Below are 22,080 nucleotides of genomic sequence, written 5' to 3'. Positions count from 1 at the left end.
AAGAGCTCGAAAAGAACAGCTCCGGCAACTGCCGAAGCTATTGAACTACGTCACAACGCACACTTCTCCGCGGAGCCGAATCAGTATGGCCGGGTTGGCGGTGGCTGGCGCACTCGGCGCGAAGAGACATGCCCCAAGTCTCCGCAAGTGCGCTCAGAGTGCGCCGAAGCCGCCGAACGCGTCGGCGGGCAAGCGCAGTTGGAGTATAGAGGGTCTCGCTTTGGCCGACATGACGTCGCCGTGCAGCGTGTGCGTTAAGACGGAGCATAAATGCGCTTACCGGCCAACCAACGTATTCGGTGGCGGCAGCTATGGGAGCCACTGAAGCCCCCCGTCCACTCACTGAATAAAAAAAAAAAACCTGCGCTGAGGCTCGGAATCGAACCAGGGCCTATCGCGTGCAAGGCGGCGACGCTACTACTCCGCCATGATGGCTCAAGGCATAACCATCAATAAAGGCGCATCTAGTGAATGCACTCTTCCGATGCAGAAATCTCCGCGCTTTCGTTACGTATATGCTGGCCTAACAGAGCTTGGCCATGAGAATTTTTTCTTAACGGCCTTGTACCTTGCCTTTCCTTCCTAATAAACGATTTCCGTTAAGTAGTTTGAAGTTGACTGGCACAGCCGAGAATGTTTCGCCGGGCGAGCGTGAGAAGACACAAGCGCTCTTTATACTGCGAACTGCCTTGTACGATCACCGACAATCGTGCCATCATAGGTTTTCATCGACCGTGGCGATCATCTGGCCAGCCTTAACAGGCTCTTTCAAAGGTTAGCTATCACTTGAGGCGGCACTTGCAGTCCCTCTGCTGTTCAGCGCTTCTATATTGAGTCGCTTCAAAAACAAAACCGCGGGGCACGCATGGCTCATAGACGCCAAGCGCCATAAAAAAATCGAAACTCTCCTGGCCGCATGTGGCGCCGCCAAGCATCGGTTTTCTTTGATTCCAACATTCAGGTTGTCTTTCCTCTGCCTTTCTTGTGTGATAAAAGTGCACTATCGGTTTTAAAACAAAACTTACCTAAATATAGAACCGCGCCACCTTCCTTTGACAGCATCAGATTCGCGAGCCCATGTAGGAGATCTAATTCCTCCAAGGTGGCGTCTCTTGTCCAATGACGTCACCAAGCTTGCACTTGCGAGATTGGACTGTGGCGGCGATACCTTTATTTTGGTTCTTGCTATTTTCTACCTTACAAGATCTTTGTTTTCAGTCAGATCGGCGTTTTTTCTATCGATACAAGCCAACTTCAATTTCTCCTCAGTGTCCCTTTAATGGTCAATGGCCAGAACAGTCGAGTGCTTTCAAGGCCCACCAAGGCAAGGGTCCTGCTCCCTGAGAGCGACTGGCTAGAGTGAAGGAATTGCAATTGTGCTCTTCACCTCTTCTATCTTGTCACTTTAAATCCATTCGTCCCTCGCCGCTTTAACATCTCTGCCCTTCTTTTAACTCTATATCTCTCTTCGAAAAGTTCAGCCCAAAAATCTGTTTGGATTACGGCATCATGTCTTCTTAATGCTCTTAGCGTGCTAGCACTTTTTGAATTGTCAACACCATAACTTTTCCGCATTTCTATTTATCCTATTAGCAACAATGGAATTAAACACTTGTGATTTTCGGTTTTTATTGCGACTAAATTTTAAGCAAGAAGTTTGTTAATTTTGACAAAGTCCACCATTGCATTACCTTGTGAATACTTTTTGGAGAACCATTTATATTTTTATTTATTGATCTTTTCTGGCTATGAGTAAAGCACGCATCGTTATTTAGGATTTTATTATTAATTTTCTAAAGAATACCCCCTTACGTTCTACTTTTCCAGTTTAAACTTCAATTCTAGTCTCTAGTGGCTTAAAAAACATACCAGAATGTCAGTTGAAAACAAATCTTGTGGTTAGTTCGCTCTGTTTATGGTGCCTATATTGTTTCTTTATAATAAAGTGTTAGTTGGGAGCCACTGCTTGTCCCTCCTCATTTCGTGTCTTTCACATCTACAGTAGTAGCGCTTGTGTCAATAATGGCCCCAAAACAACTTTTCCAGATATCAGAATTCATATCCCTCCTATTAAAGAAGTCTCATTAATCGTAGTCTTGAAGCGGCTGTATGAATTTCAAGCCGAAGCCGGTATTCAGTTTACGAAAGGTTCAGAAGGAACGGCTTACACGTGCCTTCTCTTGATGGCCAAAATGCGGTTTTTGTTCCTTTCGCCAAAAGGCGGCCGCTTTTTAGGCTTATGCGTAAAGGCGCGGCGGTTGTGCTGTTGTACAGTCACGAGTAAAAATGATTAGCTCTAGTTACGTACCACCGCAGAGGCAGACAGGAACGCTAAGCGCTGCCGTTAAGAGCATGCCATTAACAAAAGTGTCAGGTGCCTTAGCAAAGCATGGCGCCGCCCCAGCTGCGCGGTGCGAATTTCATCGCTTCGGTGACGTCACTGTTCAATCTTTGTTGCCCAGGACTGTACGGTATGTTCTTGCGACAATAAATTATTGCACAGATAGCAGAGTTTAGATTTTCAGAATTATCGAGACCGAAATATTTCTTAACGGAAAGTAGCCAAGGTTGTCCAGGAGCCTTGCCATCTCCTCTAACAAGATCAGCCAGGTAAATGATTGATATCCAGAAAAAGCAAGATTTGAGGGGCTTAACTTTGAGGTTTGCATTACCGTTCTATATATCCGTCTGAACTCGTCCCACTCATTCACAAAAGCGGCAGCATAATCGTGCTCAATTCTAACGTGACAGCGTCAAGAAGCGTGTGTTGCAGAAATGCGGCCTCGTCGGCGGCGACGTCGTTGACGGGGAGCGAAAAATACTCCAAAAATCCCCAGAGAAGCAACCTAATAGGTAGGTGGGCCGGCTAGGTGACGTGAAATTTCAGCGTCCTCAAAATCAGAACATCGGGTTGTGAGCTTGGTGATGCGAAAGGTTGCTGAAAAGAGTAACCAGGATCGCACAAGTTCATCGATGAGAGTACCTGCCATCACACACACATGGCGCATTGCTTAACAGCTGTAGCAACCACTGCACCTGGTGTGGTATCGTGAATCCGAGGGATTCATGAATGTTAATTATAGAATTCTCAATTCTGCATATATAGGCATTACCTCTTAGCTATCGCGTTATACTCTTAAAGCGGACCTTAAGTAACCCAACCAAGTTTTCTCGCTGGTTTTTCTCAGTGGCTCTCTAGCATTCCAACGGTGTTTTTTTTTTGTACAGGATAACGTCTCTTGAAATTTGAAATTCGTAGAACCACCAAAGTGTTACGAATGCTGTGTTTGGTCATTGATAGGGCTGGCTGGTAATTTGGTGAAAGCAATACTGAAAATACGGCACATGAGTCTGTTTTCATTTGCGTGCGTCATCAGGTCTTGGCTGCTGGTAACGGATGCCCACATTTTATGCATGCATTAGTCAATACTAAGCACATATCTCTCTCAGTGCCTAATTTGTTTGACATGAAATAGTGAAGAGCCCCATAAACTTCACCGTGATGGCACAATGTTAGCGAAGATGAGTTGCTTGGTTATAATTTGAACTTGATCACACCATGCTGGAGACGAGATGAACACAGCTGCGGAATTGTCGTCATAGCGCAATGTTGTGCCTCTGCGCAGGAGTTTATGTCGTTTCTTGACGGCGCAGAAAAGCTGAGGAGTGGCACATGAAGTCGGCAAGCAGCTTTTTGGCTGTTGGTGGAAAGCAGATCCTCCGAGGTGAAGTACCTGCCGCGTACATCATTTTGTTCCTGTTGGGAGCCTACAAACGTTTAGGGTTGAGGATTTATCAAACTCTTCAAGTAAAATCAACGTCATTATATCAAGAATGAGGTATGCGTCCTTTTATAAACATTTGGAGCCTGCACTGACAGCTGACCATGAGTACAAAAACTCTGCGACGGGAGGAGTTCATGCACAACAGAACACATCGTCAGCTCGACACGAACCACGCTTTTTGGCCCATTAAGCGCCGCTGTCTGAAAGATGTACCTCTACAGATCACGAAGAAGGTGTTTATTCTTTGCAAAGAACATTCGCGGGGGGGGGGGGGGGGGGAATCTTTCATGGTCGCTTTAAAATGCTTTTGAAGGAGTTTGCGGCCCTACACTGTTAGAGGCCCCATTTTTTTCATGTTGGCCATTTCATTTTTGTTCGGCGCTCAAAGATAAAAGCGGTTATAAAACCAGGAAATAATGCCTCCTAAAGCTCAAAAAAATATTTTCGCAAACTATAGGACCGCGATGAACTATAATTGTCTATATTAGCACTATAATTGATGCTCCAATTGTCCAGTTGTTCAAATTGCTCTTTTATTGATGGCTTCCTTTCAATTTGACTTAGTAAAAAAGTTAGTTGTTAATAAATCTCTCCAAAACTTCAAAGCGGAGAAGTCGTCTGAAATTACGGCCGTTGCTCTAGTTGCGGTAGAGCACCCAGCCGCGTCTGAACTTCAATAAACGTTGTGTTTTCGCGACGGTGGCACGCTCGCTTGCGTTGAATTATTTGATGGTTTCCTTGCATTGGGAGATTAGCATGGTTGAAGCGTTCTTTGCAGTCATTAAAATCCGCACTTATTAAATCCGACCATGATAAATAAAAGTTTAATTCGTGTAATTTAGGAACACCTTACATATCGCCGAATTAGTGTATTGCGATTCTATAGACTAGAAGAGCAGAGCACCTAGGTTGCAGAGACTGAGGCTGCCTACTCGCCTCTCCGTTTAATGGGGTGCATGGCTGTACCTTTTACACCTGAGTAGTTGCAAAGCTACTTTGTTTCCAATTTAGTGCTGAAGAAAACGAACCACATTGTCTATATTTTTGTTATCATATTTGTCGAACATAAAATGCGGTTAATCAGGAGTGCGCACGGTGGTGCTTACATTATTGACGCCAAAATTTGGACTGTTACACTATTTTCTGTTTACTTCCGCCCGAGCATATTTATTTTGCCGAAGACAATATGTGTGCTTCAATGGAAGAGTTTGTTCCTGTGAAATTGTGCAATTGTGTCTTATTTATGTATTACTGTTGCCATACAAGTGTTCATGATGATTAAAATCAAATGCGACAATACGCTGCTTTTACACTGAAAGATTCCCCAAAAAACAGCTAGGCCCTGTGCTGCACCAAACTTCTTTCATCGCAGTTTTTTTCACGGCCAAGTTTGAATCGTCTATCCATCGCGAAGACCGCAGCTGTGTCTGCGCTTGCGGATGCATCAGTGTGCAAAATGTCATAAAACGAATAACGGGAATGATATTTCGCCGCCAATGTTGCACTGGTATTGATGCAAAATATATCTTGAGGCAGTAGAGATTCAGAAAAAAATCGAATTTTAGTGCCACCATAAGTTTTTCACTCGCTACCTGTGCTTGATTAAGGCCCCACAGGATTGGCGCAAGTGGGTCGATCAGTTGCTAACTTGCATATAAATTAGCTGAAATTTTCAATATAAAAATATTAGTCGAAATTACGCACGTTAATGCGAAGCCGCCCCCATGTTTAATAGCACATCACCACAACTTTCGCCAACTAATTTAGCTATGCACTAGTTGTGTTTTTATCTTGTCTATATAACTAGACGTGCAAAATCAGTTTGGTTTGTACCACAGCATTGTATATTTCAAAAGTAAGCCATTTCTAATCAATAACAAAAAAGAAATAGAAGTCACCAGTATCATCAAAATCATCAATCAGTGTCTAGCATAATTGCAAAACTTCACAGTGCAGAATGAAATTGCATGTTTTCGTTTATTTCCCGAAGCTTCTGATAGGGTTTCGGTAAAAATGTTCCTGTATAGCTGGTGTGACTTTTGATCCTCAGGAGGTGTGTACCATGCCCCATATTTTTAGAGCAGACGGGCATTTCTCGGTTCACTGTCATACAAATACAGCAGCAGCTCACGCACGCAGCTCAATTTCACGATGTAGTGCTCAGGAGCCGAACACCTCAAAGGGTGTACTATCGCAGCCGGTAGAGCAAATCAAGTGTCACTTGAGGAAGTACAGCTCTCTCGTTTTCGTATAAGTCTCAGAAACCTGTCTGGAAATATAGTGAGTGAATCACATATGCAATAACAATAACAAATCAGCAATAACTGGTTACCACCCGTTATCTAAAAGTGTCACCCGTAAGCCTTCTTCCCAGAATAATATGTTAAAATAAATTTCAACCTTCATAGAACAAATTTTTTCGATTCTCGGAGATGAGAGCAAAACCCTGGGCATAAAATATCTGTTCCCATACGCTTAAATTGTACCGCACTGTACAGACTATACAATGAATTTTTAAATGTCGTGGAACATTTTACCCTTTCAAAGTTCATCGTTCTTTGTAAGGGCTTATGCTTCACTTGAATATTAACACCAGCAAAGGAATCTTAAAGCGACACTTTTTAATGAATGCGCAAATAACTGACGTCCTTCATTCTGCTGTCAAAGTTCAGTGCGCTTAGTTAACCTTGACTAATAAGTTTAAAATCACAAAGAAACAATAATGTTCCTCTTCCCCACCATCAAACCATCACAGCCTCGATGACAGTCACGAAGAATACGAAAAATTTATAAAACTGCAAGAGTGGCTGTTTCTACTGACCTTTTTAAAAATGACCAAATCAACCTTTCGCATCAAATTCAGTGCACATGTGACATGCACACATATTTCATTGGACAGACTGCCAACAAGAGTTCACCAGTTCGTAGAAGTTGATATAAAATGTTGCGGTTTCTGCACTCTGTTCATCCCGGCAAAATCCATCCCTCTCTATCAAGCAGCTGCGCTGTGTAAGTTCTATCTTCGCACCTAGCACTTATCCACCTTTCCATGCTTTTCATTTTTTAGGGGGATTTTCGAGAAGAGCTTTGTAAAACTTATAGGTATTAAAAAAAATATTGAGACCAGCTATTCAAATAGAGCCTCCTTAACTTAGGCTCAAGATGCGTCTTGGCAAAGCACAAAACATTGCTGAATGCAGTTTTACTTTGGTTCCTGGCTCAACTGGCAAATAAAAATACGTTAGCTGCGGAAGTTTTGAAACAAGAGTTCCTAAATCTACCCGCCGCGGTGGCTCAGTGGTTAGGGCGCTCGCCTTCTGATCCGGAATTCCCAGGTTCGAACCCGACCGCGGCGGTTGCGTTTCGATCAACGCCTTCTTTATAAAACTATGCCTGTCAGTTCCGGCGCCACACAATAGGACCGCCGCGAACGCCGCGGTTCACGGGCCGCTCGCAACGCGGCGCTGCTAGCTGTCACTACGGTATGTGCCTTGAGCCACCGCCCGATTTAAAGGGTTAAGCCGTATCCATCCATCCATCCATACGCCGTCGTTCAGAACGCTGCTGGAACATGCGCGCCGCCCCCGACTTGCGCTGCTTATGTTGGTTGTAGAGTTGTTTATCGCACTACATTTAATTTAGTTCGTCGAGTATGCTAAAGAAGCTCTGTTCAAGTGCTTTTACCCCGAATATTTAATGTTATACAAGCGATATGATTGCGTAGCATAGCCGCAGCGTCAGTCGCGAGCAGTTTTGTTTGTTCGTTCTGGTGTTGTTTTGATGTCGACTAGCCCACTAGTCAAACACTACAGCTGTCGCTCACGGGGCTTGGCAGAAACGCAAAGCGTAATAATAGCCAAAAACTGTGCTTTTCCTGAATTTTGTGATTTGCCTTGCTTGTTAACAAGCTTTCGAATCGTTCCCATGGCCCAAATTTTCTTACTCTCAACCACATGATACATTTAATGATAGAACATTTGTTTGCAGTACTTATCGCAAATTGTCTTGCTGCAACTGGTCACATGGCAAGCTACAATTTCAGCAGCTTCCGCGACAATGGTTTCTTAATTTGCATACATCTTGGCGACTGGATTCTTGTCTGTGATATTAAAAGCATATGGTTAGTCAGCAGCAGTTCTTCCGGTGGCCTGGCTTTTCGTTCTTGCGCACCTAAATGGGCATGTCTACAAGCACGTCAACAGCATGTTCCACACTTGTTTCTAGCGGTTTGAAAATGGATTTCTGGTGAAACAGCATTATGTCGACAAACTGCTTGAGATCTAGTACCTATCAAAACAGACACTTTAGCTCTTTGGTTGGATACTTTACCCATCATGCACGGCCTTGGTGTGCAATTAACCCATCAACAGGGACACTGCCCTTTGGTTTTTACACAAGTTGAATGCAGGTCTCGCAGTTGAGCCTTTTTGAGAAGAGCTTGGCGAGATATCACCAATAAGGGTGTACACTAGCCGCTTCGGAGTTGGGGAGCCATGGTATAGTGCAAAGATCTCGAAATATATCATTGGCTGCTGAAGGGGAAAGCCTTGCTTGTACACCTGCGTTAATTTCTGAGTGTCTTCATTGAAAACAGCTGCATCAGTACAGAGTGAGGTTGAGCTGTTGACATTGCTTCGAACTAATGAAGACACAATACCGGTCTTCCACATCTCAAGTCCGCAGAGTACAGTCTTCGCATCCATACCATCATTGCAACCTGCTGTCCTTCGAAGGAACCCGAACTGTGCCTCAATCAGGTATCACTCGAAAACTTTCCAGTGAAAACAAATATGAACTCCTTTTCCTTCAGAAGGTAACGAATCCATGCTACATTCGATGTTGTTGTCAGGACCAGTGCTCTGTATGTCTCATTGGTGAAGAAATGTTGTCAGGGTGGCTGTCTTCTCTCAGTTTTTAAATGTATTCAAGGAAATCAGCCATTGCAACCTTTAGCTATCGCTGGCGCAACTCGAGGTTCTCAGGAATCTTGTGGAAAGATACCCCGGTGTCATTCTTTTTTGCACTTGATGTGCACATATATAGGCACACAGCAGTACCTCATTATGCACGCTGTCAGTACGCAAACGGAAGGAAACCAAACGTCACGGCATATTCCTGCGTACGTTCGCACCAGCGAATAAAACTTTGCTTTGTTGATCTCGCAAAAACCAACGCACGAACGCGCCCAGCCAGCCTGCGCACAGTCGGGCCAGACAGGACATGTGTCAGCCGGCAGCGCCACGAGCGGCAAGCGCTGGCAAATGAGAAAGAGAGACAGGAAAGAGTGTGATTCAACAAGAGGGGCTCTTTTGACAGGCGTAGTTTTATAAAGAAGGCGCTGGTTTTGATGGATGCGAACGCTAAGGCGCCCGAGTGCTGTGCGATGCCAGTGCACGTTAAAGATCCCCATGGTGTCGAAATTAATGCAGAGCCCTCCAATACAGCTCCTCTCTCTTCCTTTCTTCTTTCACTCCCTCCTTTATCTCTTCCCTTACGGCGCGGTTCAGGTGTCCACCAATATTGGAGACAGATACTGCGCCATTTCCTTTCCCTGAAAACCAAATTTCAATTTTCAATTTTTTCCTAAAACAAACAAATTCAGAGAGATCGGTAGGTGGCATAATCTGATTTAACGGCCAGGAATTATTCCGAGAACGGAGGATAATAATTTATGCTTAAACAGCGGATCACATTTACCCTCGTTGAAGTTGCACCACTGTCATTGTACAAAAAAATTGCCGACAGCATTTCTTATGCCGCTCGGAATGTGGAATCTGTTCACGAAATCAGTTGAGTCACATTAAACCTCACTTAGCAACAGACATCAAAAATATTTTCTCTTCAAGAATTTTATCATTATCATTGTGAATTTTCATTTTGAAGCAATCACCATGTTTCTCTGTCCCAATCTGTTCGACGTACTATACCTAATTTATAATAGACTAACTTTCTGGTTTATAGGCGGGGGGGGGGGGGGGGGGGGGGCGTAACGCCCCAAAGCAACTCAGGCTATAAGGGACGCCGTAGTGAATGGCTGCGGAAATTTCGAGCAACCGGAGTTCTTTAACGTGCACTGACGTCACACTGCACATGGACCTGCAGAATGTCCCATCCATAAAAATTCGACTGCCGCGGCCGGGATTGATCCCGCGTCTGTCGGGCCAGCAGCTGAGGGCCATAACCACATAGCCAGCGAGGCGTCTAGACTAGCTTTCTAATAAATGAAGTGGAGAGAAAAATAGATAACCGCCCTCATCATCAATCTATAGCTTGCAGAAGCTATGGAAATCAAAATTTTTTGGAATAGGATCAAAGGAAAAGCTTCAAATAAAGATGTTTAAAATTATCTGTTTTCGAATTTATAATGCACGTTTCTCAGACATTTTGTAAGTTAGCCGAGCTAAGAAAGAAGCTAGTTTTAAATACCGTCATACAAAGAGTTATGATTGACAAACTCATTAGCAATCGGTTAAACCCAAATTCAATACACTGGAACCACTTTTCTTTAAAGAATGTGAACTTGTCATTGGTGGGTGTTTTCTGCACGTTTTTCATACGTCAGGGCTAAAGATCTACCATTGTGGCCTCTCCGCTGCCCTGGATCGTGGTCTTCTAGTTAGTCATGTACAGTATTTTGACAGTAGAAAAAACTTTAAAGATGAATGGGTGGAAATGAAATATATTGTGTATTTAATACACCAAAAACGGTTATGCATTTATCCAAGTGTAGCTTCCCTGAGTCGATATATACTGGTTTCTTTATTGTAATCCAATGGCCGAAGAATTCACCGAGAAAGATGGCTTTATTTGATATATTCTTTGAAGCGGAAGAGAAGGGTGTGTGTCATTGTTTTTCATAAAACATAAAATGGCTTGAGTTAAAAAATATCACGCAGGTTATCTGAGTCAAGTAAAAAATTCAGGATGGCACCTTGACCTAAAGCGCGGTGTTGCTCCTTCTGTCGCCGATGTGTGCTGAAAATGGTGGTTAAGGACTACGCAATTATTCGCTTCACGAAACTTTCGCTGACGTCCATTATCATGTGCACGCTTGGTGTCCGGAGACACAGGAGAGAGTTAAGGTGGCATCCTTCCAGATCGGCATTCAGGGGACGTCGGGTAAATTGCCTGGGGAGTGCTCCTCTTGAACGATGGTGACGCCACTCAGTTACGTCACATGCACGCCCAGAAGGCTGAAACGCTGGTGCATTATCGTATACTGAGTTTCCAGTTACGACATACTACACCAACCACTAGTTATACTAATTCACGAATGCACTGAAATATATTTATTCAATTTCCAATTAACACTCAAGAAAATAACATGGTTAATTACATAATAGTACACTAGTTAATTAGTAATAATAGTGGTTGGTGTAGTATGTCGTAACAGGAAACTCAATATTACTAATTAACAATCAACTAATTAACTCCACCCGCGGTGGCGGCTCAGTAGTTAGGGCGCTCGGCTACTGATCCAGAGTTCCCGGTTTAGAACCAGACCGCGGCGGCTGCGTTTCGATGGAGGCGAAGCGCTAAGGCGCCCGTGTGCTGTGCGACATCAGTGCACGTTCAAAATCCCCAGGCGGTCGAAATAATTCCGCTGCCCACCACTAGGGCACCCCTTTCTTCCTTTCTTCTTTGACTCCCTCCTTTATCCCTTCCCTTACGGTGCGGTTCAGGTTCCAACGATATACGAGACAGAAACTGCGCCATTCCTTTAAACAAAAAACCGTTTAATATTATTATTATTATTGTTGCCTGGTTTCCAGTCCATTTGACCCCTTTACTTGTCTTTTCTTATCAGAACAAGCTACTGAGTTATCGAACTGTCGGACAATACCAGCGTGAGCTTTATCGACGGCTACAATGGTTTAGCGACCAATATTCTCCACTACAGCAGCTTGGACGTTGTGCGCTGTTACCATCGGAATAGAATATTCTCCAGCCGTTAATTAGAACATGTGTTACCGCCATTTTTTCAACAATGAAGCCGCTTCTTCAATAGAGAGCGAAATACGGTGAAACAATCACTAAGCCTAGCGGAAAGAAACATTTCTACGTCGCATGTGCGGAGATGTGGAAACGACAAGTCATACCACTGCAGTAGATGTAAAGTGTGAGGAAGTCAGTTTCTTAAAGTGCAGGTTGTTGCAGAGCCGTTCGGCACCTCTATGGAGCTGTCTTAAGGTAAATGCCTACAGGTAACAGTCTTCATAATAATCCGGATGTGAGCTGGTTTGTGAATGCTAAAAATTGCTTCAGGGAACAATGCTAGATTCTGGACGACAAGGAACAATCTTTAAATACTGAATTATGGAGGTGTGTTTCAGCTAACTTCTGTGTCAGCATCTGTTAAGTTTAGCGACAACTATGTGAATAAATCTTGCTTCCTGATATTCTTTCTGCACACTACAGCACGAAATCCGTTTTCTGCCTATTTAAGCCGCAAATAACCATGAATTGTGCAGTTTCTCATATACACGCGGTGCATGCATCTGGCACCGAGGACTAAAAAACCACCATAAGAGGTGCATAAATAAGATGAAGTTGTTGCCGAGATGACACATTATAAACGTTTATAGCGCAGAAACTCGCAATTTGGGCAACATGAATAGAATAGCACGACCTGCGTCAGTTTAAATCGTAAAATTCTCTCCACCACACTCTGATCCCGCAACAAGAGGAGCCACGTGATCCCTCTTGCGGCGCAAGATTGGCGTCAGCGCAGTTCGCTCCAGTGGTGGACTTTGCGTCATATGTGCATAGAAGCTTTACGATAGTTCCCGGTTCGTTCAATTATGGTTGCAATGTTTTTAATACTTACTGAAAACCTTTTTACTGATGCAAGCGCTATTTATTTTGCGAACGGATTTAGGCTGCTATTCTAAAATATCACATATTGTAAATGACTTTCACGCCTTGAGTTCACCTCCTCGAGCTGCACCTCGTTTCCCTGGTGACGCTAGCGTGTGGCTGAATTTGATGGTATTAACTTTGCGGAGTTGTGCTTCTCCGCTTATTAGCTATTAGCCCCATAAGCAACCAATGAAAGTCTACGTGAAATGGCATCCGAGTTCTTGCTTAGTAAGATCCTGAAATGGTCAGAATTCTGGCTTACAAGAAGGTTTTCTGGAAATTAACCCAATTCTTCCCAGTGATTGCTCTATCTTTCTGGTTTGTATTCAAAAAATAAACCTCTTCATACAGGTTATCGTCGGCGTATAAAAATAAGGAACCTGTAGAGCAGCTATACCGGAGAAAATTTCATGCGTCGCTAGCAAATGCAATGCTTATTGTCGCATTATTGATATAGAGCACAGCGTACAATTCGCACTCACCACTCGCGGCAAAGATTTTTACATGGATATGCTCTACTTTTTTTAGTTTTCCTGCTTTTTTGTTGAAGCTTGTGTTCAGTACTCTAGTTCATAGCGTGATGTGTACTTTTTTTTTGCTAACCTAGACAACCGACTCAGCATAGATAGACACTATTTTATAATTGGTAGCGCGTAAATTATGCGAAAAGCCTACGCGATGGTTGCATTATTGCTGTTTCATTCCGTCCTAATATAATCAGGTTTCGCACCCAAGAGCGGTGGCCTCATCGTGGGGCCGAACGATGCTAATGGGAAGAGAGACGGGATAAGATATGGCGTCCTTATGACGGCGAGGGCCAAAAAGGCCGCGACGCATTGCGGTAGTGATCAGCTTAGCGATGCGGTGGCAGGCCTGACTGACAGATGCAGACGTAAGCTTCGTCCTCCAGATAAGCATGGGTGAGTTGGTGCCGTGCATAGGTGGCGGCGGATAGTGGATATTTGTAGATAGTAGTTAGCCGATCTCCTGGATCTTATCAGCTATGTCGACGAGTTTGGAGAGTTCCATTGTCGAGCCAGCGGCCAGGACCATCTGGACGTTTCCATAAGCTGCTGGAGGAACAGCTCGCGTAGGAGAGTTTCGTCCACCATTGGGGCTCGTGCGCCGAGAAGCTGCACCATGCGACAGAGAAGTTGAGTGGGGCACCTGCTTCCAAGCTTCTCAGCAGACAGAAATTGTTGAATGCGCGTTTTCTACGGCGCTGCCGTGCTTGCAGGAGCGCCGCTTTGAATGGTAGTGGGTATCCGCCGGGAGTTTTAATCGTCACCGCGCCGGTATGTCGCCTGCCTCTTGTGCCGCGTTGGTAGGTAATGAGAAGCCGACGTTAAATACCACGTGGCCTGCGATGTGGTCCAGGCCAGGTAGAAGTGCGCTTCTATCTGAACAAAGAGCACTGGGTAACTCTCCCAGTATGAGAGCAATGCGGACAGCAAAAAGCGAGAGGGTTTACATGGTGCGAGGCGTTGGAGTCAGAACCGAGCTGCGGTGCGCGTTCTGCGTAGAGAGCAGGTCCTGGTGTCGCTCATGACTCTACGTTGACTCCGCAAGGACTTCAGGAGACGCCTGAGAGAGCACCAGAACGACGTCCGAAACCGGAAAGCAGCATCTAACGCCATCGCCGAGCATGTGCAAGAATCCGGCCACGAGATTAACTGGGATCAAGTAAAGATATTGACAACAGAAAAGAACACATCAGCACGGCAGAATCTTGAGTCCCTTATCATACAGACATCGTCTAACACATTAAACAGGAACGACGGAACTCTACATCCTATCTATGCTAAATCATTAAAAACGCTACTGGGTGCTACAAAAGGACGAATCCGTGCGCCGATTGCTTCATAGTGAACAAGGGAGCCGTAGTGCTCCCGAAACGTCTTTTCATCTTTTGACTTTGGCCAGTGACCAGCATTCTGCATCAACATAATTCCTGACCAGACGGTATGCCGTCAAACCCTCGACTACATCACAGGGATCATGTTCGCAGGTCATCAGGTGTTGATTACAGCTGGAAGCTTCAGCAGTTTGTTAGACCATGAAACTTTTTTATTGAGATCTTCTCGAGCGGACTTCAGATCGTTTCTTCCCCGCGGCCCGCCCGCAGTCTGCTCTGAAGAGGTACAGCTGCTACAGTGTCTATGGCACAAAAATAACCGTAAACAACATGTTTAAATTCAGACAGCTGCAGAAATAAACCTGCCCGCGAAGTAGTCGCGTTTTGCCGTTTCCTTGAAAGATATAACTTTGCATACGGTGTACGTTTCTTAAGTAGAGGACATTTCTTATCTCATGGTATGTGCTGAAAATGGTAATAAAAATTATAGTTTGCGCCCAAATGTTTTATTGCGTGTTGTTTTGATGTTGATGGCTTCTTATAAATTGTAGGGGAGCTGGTTGCTACAATTATAATAGCCTCTGGGGTCATCCAGTAGAAATAGCAGTGTTGAAGTGTACCAACCACTTTGTTTTAGAATAAAACAAACGGTAATATTGGAGTCATTTTGTACTCCAATACTAATAGGATGACTGCTATGCGCCAATGGCACGTTTTCTTTCTTAAATGGCTACTTTTTTCTCTTTATTGCCTTGGAGGTCTAGTTGGGTTGAGTAGTTGTATGCTACTGCTAGGATTAGCCTTGCTTAGTCTTCAGGCAATTGCTCCACCGTAGCGTCACTTATATGTTAATAACGACCTAAAACCCGTCGAATCTGCCCCGCTATTCGCACAGTCACTTATAATAGTACGTACTCTACTCTAGCAGTCACCATCTACGACACATTCACTCACAGCAGAACAAAATTCACTCCAGAAGTCACTATCTGTGCACATATTCAGGCACAGTAGAACATAATTCATTGCAGTGCCACCATCCATGCACACAATATCTCACAGTATAACATGGTCCACTCCAGAAGACACTATCTACGCACACATTCAGTCACAGTAGACCATAGTTCGTTCCTGCTGTCACCATCTAGATGCCAGATCTGTGTACTGTAGAATTGTTAAAAGAAGGTGTGCAGCCTCCCTTTTGCATGTCTGATTTCCACTCGAGTAGACAATGTCCTGAACTGTACTGTGAAGGGCTCCTGTATTTTTGAAGGAAGCGAACATCACATACCTCTCTGCGTTGTACTCTCGGGAGTACATAATATAATGTTCTATAACCCTGCACACATTACGTAAAGAACAATGAGGAGAAAATGCCTAGTCCGTCTTATGCATCCAGGCAAGAGTACGAGCAGAGACCGTGCGAATTCGATTTAGTAGAGTGGTCTGGGACCTTCTCAGTCCCTTGGACACACACGGCTTGTGGGGCGCACTCCAAAGGGTACTAAATGATTAACCACCGTTTCTCTGAAGAGACTTTTTCAATACTGAGGTACTTTTGTGATGAATTTATGACAGAGCTTTATGGGCGAGAGTGTCTGGCACCTCAATGCCACTGAATCTTATGTGAGAGGGCACCCATTGGAAGTACAGAGTAAAGTTTCTGCTGTGAAGATTCTGCACTAAGCGTAGAGAGCTTATAGACAAGGCATCAGTAGGTAAACCGCGCTCTAACCTCTGAAGGGCAGATTTTGATTCAGTTAGGATGACAACAGTCTCATACTGTTAAATGTTTACTGGTATATACGGAAATCAAAAATTAGTTAAACAGGAGCAGGAAAAACGTCTAAGCGAGTTTAGATTTCAGGGCCAAAAGGAGCACGGTGTTTTTGTTGAGGAATTACGGCGAGCAAATAAGGAAATATTAGAAGATCAGTGGATACAAACCGCTCTAGTTTTCCTAAAAACCGGATTACTTGAATAGCCTTTGCCGATTACATTTTAATTTTCTAAGAGGAATATTCTGAAAAATGTTAAGCACCATAACAGAATTCCGGAAGGTGTGCAGTCGCCGGTTATTAAGAAATCATGACTGCCCGCTTTCTCATATCTTGTAAAAAGAAGTTATCTAGATGATATATAGTCGGAAACATGTTTTGAGACATACCGGTCAGTGAAAAAAAAGTGATTTCTCACAAACCACACATTTAGTATCCTGAAATGTCTTCTGTTTGGGGGCAAAGCCCCTAGTTACTCCACTGGTGTCATTGCCAAGCGAATCATTTGCAGGGAAACACTACTACAAAATGTATATTAAACGCTCAAATTTCGTGGACTTCAGCTAATAGCTCTATCTCCCTAAAACGTACCACGAGGTGCAGACTTAAAGTATGAAACAATGGCTTACATTGTGCTTAGGAAAGACTGAAACGAATGACAGTGATACAGATAGGTGCGGCACAGTTGGAAGATGATTACAAAGCTAACAGACCTTTAGAATCCTTCAGCTTACACGCAACATAAAAAATGTGAAATCGAGTGACTCAGCATCTAATATTTACTACAAATAACTAGTGTTCTACTGCTGCCTTGAACTCGACACGAAGGGAGGAATTCCTAATGTGGAATTTGCCGGGAGGTGCATGAAGTCAGGAGAGATAATTTTTTTGCAGTAGTCATTTGTCTGTAATTAGTGTAAAATATAAATCACCAGATATTTCCGGTCAGGGAAAATGTCTCTCCAATGTGAAAGCAAGAGTGTGGCGATAGTGATTATCAATTCCGAATAAATTGCTGACCGTGTTGAGAGTCTTTCAGAGATTTTCTACGGCATGTATAAAGTTCAATGCTTAATGAAAAAACATGTGAGTGCTTAGGACATACGCCAGGAAAGCACTGGCAGAGATGCGCTGCGGGTGCTTCTGGAAATAATTCGGAAAGGCGGGTGCAACTTTGTCAGCTTCAGCATTACGCCACGTCCGTGTTTTTTTATTACGTGTAGGATCTGGTAAGCAGCAGATAATGATATCAAGTGGCTATCGTCTCGTAGTGACCGGCATTGATGCGAAGAGTAGTCGTAAATATTGCTACTTTCCTCTTCAATTTGATTTGTAATACATATCTCGTCATCTTTAAGTTTCTAGCGACCGCGAGAAATAAAGACTTGCTATCCTGGCTAATATTTGTAGACGAACAAAAAGTAAAAATTCATTGTCGACGTTACTACGTGAAGGAAAGGTAGCGAGAAAACTTTTTTGACAAATTTGACAAAAGCCGCCGCCGTGTAACGCCAGAACTAAGCTTTGAGGCTCTCTTCCTCGCGTTCCTGTGTAGTCTTTCATAAAGGCTACGCAGAGCACATTTCTCAGCCTTTTATTCTGAAAGAGGACAATCGCGCATAACGAAATGCACAGTGCTGAAACCCTTCCAATATATTCTTGCTTTCATTAGGCACTGCAGGGAACGCTAAACGAGGAAAATGGTGAAGCTGGTTGCAGTGCTCTTCTTATTTGGCGCTGATTTGGCGCTCTCTGGAAAAGATTATAATGGAGCGCGCGACCAGTCATTGCATGTTCAAGTAGGTAAGTGAATCAATTTTGTGTTGTGATTTCATCAGGGTGCAAGACGGAATAAATAAATAAACTGGACTGGGATAGTTCTGTGAACTTGATTTAAAAAAGCGAATTAATTGTTGAGGCATCTAGGAGCACCTTGTCAAATTACTCTAGCCATGGACATTGAAAGAAGGTGGAGAAGAAAACAGATAAATAAAACAACCTACGATATTCGAATAGGTCATAGGCCTTCCTTTGGCCATGTTTGAATGTTTGAAAAAACGCAATACAAAGATGAAGAGCAGAGTGTTTTGCAGTATGTGGCCTGTCAATGAAAGTAAATGTTGCAATGTTGTGTTTTTTTAAGGTATAACCTATTTTAAGAAAAGTGATCTTTCAATGACAGATCGTGAAAGCAGGTTTGACCGAGAGGCAGGTAATTTTATTCCCCAAGAATCGGCATAATGCGCTCTTCTGCCACACTCCTCTGTGCGGCATTGATTTTTTACATCAAGGAGCAAGTTAATTCCCTTTCCTTGCAAGACAATTGCAAGCCCTCGCACTGACTGCACTAGTCCGATTTTATAGCTATTGGTCACACATTACCGCGTTCTAGAGCTTCGTTTGATTTTTTTTCAACAAAAGAATATTGAATGGTGAGAAATGTTAGCCCCTCCGCACAGACTACACCGACCAATCAGGAGACAGGCATCGGCGACGCCTGCAGTGGAGCATAAGGGGGGCATGTTGTGCTTTTCTAAAATAGTGAGGCGTGTTCCTCAAAGAAAGAAAGCAACTACAAGTTCCTTCATTTCGAACTGTTGCAGCGCTTGCCAAGGAAGCCACTTTTGAGAAGCCTCGTCCGAGACAAGTGCCACCAAATGTTTTATTACTGTTGCAATAAGTCCGCAGTTTATTTGTCCTAAAATATTATCCTCGAGTCATTGCGCTCGTTTATTTCTCGTATATATCTCGTTTATTTAAAAAAAAATGTAGTTTTACCCTATCAGTCAAGGCGCAATTAGCTAAGCAATTTATTGATACCACAGCATATATTGCTAACGAAGAGATGCAGTGGTGTTGACACAAAACACGGTCTGATTCTACCTAGTAAAGGTTACGCATAATTCACCAATGAAGGGCATACTTGGAAAATGAAAAAGAACGCGGGCCTAGGCCTTAGCCATCACATGAAATCTTACAAGCAATGTGAAAACAAAAGTATGTTCCAGGCAACAGTAAGTAAACATCAAAAAAGAAGCATATGTTAGGCGCAAAAATAGAGAGGTAGTTGGGAGAGTGCTTAAATCTCATCAGCGTTGAGCGGTCCTGGTTGTCATGTTATTTAGAAAATAACGCGAACAATGGGACAATGCTAAAAATTGCCTGTAGTACAGAAGAAAATTATACTTCGACCTGCGGGGGTAGTATGGAGACTGCGTGCAAATAGCTTTGCATGCACACGAAACTGAAGACTCTGAATGTCATTGAAACTGTCACGGGAAAACCGGACATTAATCCCCTCTGGCCAGTTTAGGGCGGCGCCTTAGTTTAACGTGGCATTCATAATTAGGCTGCTGGCGCCAGAACCACTCATAACTGAAGCCGCTTCCGACTCTGCCCCAGCGCTGGCCACTTATCATTTTTCTTTTCATAGCTAGCTGCGTTTTCCTTAAATTAAGCTGAACCCTTATCTTTAGCCTCCACCTTTCTTCCCCGTGTTTGAGTACTGGTAAGATACAGCTGTTGTATTGTTTTCTATTGAGGGACACTGGTAAAGTACCATACAAGATCTGAGGGAACCTGCCGTATCCGCTACAGCCCATCTTATTCTTCTAGTTATTTCTTTTTCATGATCCGGATCAGCGGTCACTACCTGCCCTAAGGAGACATATTTCTTTACCACTTTCAACACCTCGCTGCCACTTGTCAACTGCTGTTCCCTTGCTAGGCTGTTGAACATTAATTTGGTTTTCTGCAGGTTAATTTTTAGACCACCTGTTCTGCTCGGCCTGTCTAACTCATTGATCATGATTTGCATTTCATCTCCTAAGTGACTAGCAAGGCAATGTCATCAGCGAATCGCAGAATATTTAAGTATTCTCCAATAACTCTTATCCACAGCTGTTCCCAGTTCAGGCCTCGAAATGCCTCCTGTAAACAGGCGGCGAATATCATTGGCGAGATCGTTTTTCCCTGCTTGACGCCCTTCCTTATTAGAATTTTATTGCTAAATTTATGGGGGACTATGGTAGCTGTGCAGTTGCTATATATATTTACATTATGTTCACATAAGGCTCATCAGCACCTTGATTCCGCAATGTCTACATGAGTGCTGAGATTTGCACGTAGACAAATGATTTCTCGTAATCAAAAAAGGCTACATATAGGGGTTGGTCATATTCTGCGCACTTGTCTATCGTCTGATTGATAGTGCGTATATTAACTATTCTGATATAACTTTTACGAAAGTCTGCCCAATTGGTCGATTAAAGTCTAAGATTGCCCTGGCACTTTTAGTGATTGCCTTAGTAAACACCTTGTAGGCCGCTTCAGCACCAGTGAAGTTCAAAGAGAACGTTCCACCTTCCGAAACGCGATGTCTCGGAAAGAGCGTTGCTGGTTCCAGAGAGCCATAGAGTCGGCAGTCGAAAAATACTTCCGTAGCTTTCTTTTAATCCGGTTTATTTCAATGACAAGACACTCACAGAACAATCATACCGTCGGGAAATATCCTTTTCGTGCGTTGTGTGCACTATCCAAATCTTCACTCTGCTCATTATCATCCAGGCAAGAAGATTAAAGAGGTCGTTTTTTTATTTACTCCTGTGCTGGAGGATATCTCCGTGAGGTATCCTTTTAGCGCTCATTGTGTGACTGCCTCTACGTGTGCCCCATAAGCTGTGATAAAAGGATCGTGTTGATTTAGTGTATTCTTACTAAGTTTTTTCCAGTTAGATATTTATTCGCACTGCTTTAAGGATAGTTTTCAGGAAAGAACGTTTATCCCAGTTAAGTCAAAGAGCTATGCTATCTCCTTTTTTCTCGAAAGATATGTCGTTGCAGGTTCAAGAAGGGGCACGATTGACCGTCGGTAATGAATAGGCTGGATGACTAGCAGTCAATCGTTCACTATAGAAATCTCTATGCTTACTGACATGATATTTTGCATGATTTTCCTGTTACTATTTGTAATCTCTAAGAGTGCACCAGCCTCCATTTAGCGTACCCCAACAATTGTGCCTGAATACATTTCCATTTCTCTCCTTACCACATCTTCACCCACCAAAGCCATCTTTTTCTAGTCTTCCCTTTTCTCACTGTAGAGTAGCAGGCCAGATATTAATCATTATAGTAGAACTTTCTGCCCTTTCATTCAATAGACATCGATCCATCTTCAGCTTATGCAAAATTTGACACTAATAACCAACCACACACGTACCTGGCACCTAAACTGGCAAGACGTCGAGAGTGATGAATTCACCACACAGCGCATGCACGACCAAGTGCCCTGCTCTTACCACATCCGAAGTGGTCCATCCCTTGAAAGAGGCAAAAGAAAAATGAGACCAAGCTTCCACAGGAACAGTATTCGTATTAATAAACCGCGAACACTGTGCACCTTCGGCTGGAAACGATTCTTCTGGACTGGACGTGTTTAGTCGTCATCGTATTCTGCCTTCAAGCATACAATGATATTTTTGGCAGCTACTGGACTATGATGTGCACAGAAATTTAGAGGAACAGTTAGGTAGCACCGGCCTGCCTACAGTAGTACACGTAAGTCCGATGTTTAGAAATAGAACACCGCAGCAAGGAAGGAAAAGTGTTTCTGATGCTAGAAAAAGTGTACATTGTTTATTAGTACTTTCTTTAGCGCGAATTTTGTTAAATGAGATACAATCCGAATTGCATGCAAAGTTTCGCAGCTAGCGGCCACTTACACTATGCAAGTTTAAATTGGAAAAATACATATTTGTCTTTCAAATATGGAGGAAATTTTTACTCTTTGCGCCTGAGAAAATTCTAA

The 22,080-nt window shown here is 43.5% G+C and overlaps 1 protein-coding gene across 1 annotated transcript in view; it reads left to right on the top strand.

Moving 5' to 3' along the window:
* Positions 1-6,689: 6,689 nt before the first annotated feature.
* The window catches only part of LOC144112583 (uncharacterized), a 22,445-nt gene continuing 7,054 nt past the window's right edge, over positions 6,690-22,080 (top strand). Inside the window, exons 1-2 of the mRNA XM_077645382.1 lie at positions 6,690-6,794; positions 17,947-18,077. Coding sequence (XP_077501508.1) covers positions 17,975-18,077 — 103 coding nt within the window. The 5' untranslated portion in view covers positions 6,690-6,794; positions 17,947-17,974. The remainder of the gene's footprint in view (positions 6,795-17,946; positions 18,078-22,080) is intronic.

The sequence above is a fragment of the Amblyomma americanum genome, unplaced genomic scaffold (assembly GCF_052857255.1).
Source record: "Amblyomma americanum isolate KBUSLIRL-KWMA unplaced genomic scaffold, ASM5285725v1 scaffold_427, whole genome shotgun sequence".
Classification (NCBI taxonomy): domain Eukaryota; kingdom Metazoa; phylum Arthropoda; class Arachnida; order Ixodida; family Ixodidae; genus Amblyomma; species Amblyomma americanum.
Note: the sequence above shows the minus strand (reverse complement) of the source record. Positions and strands in the feature narration are given on the sequence as shown.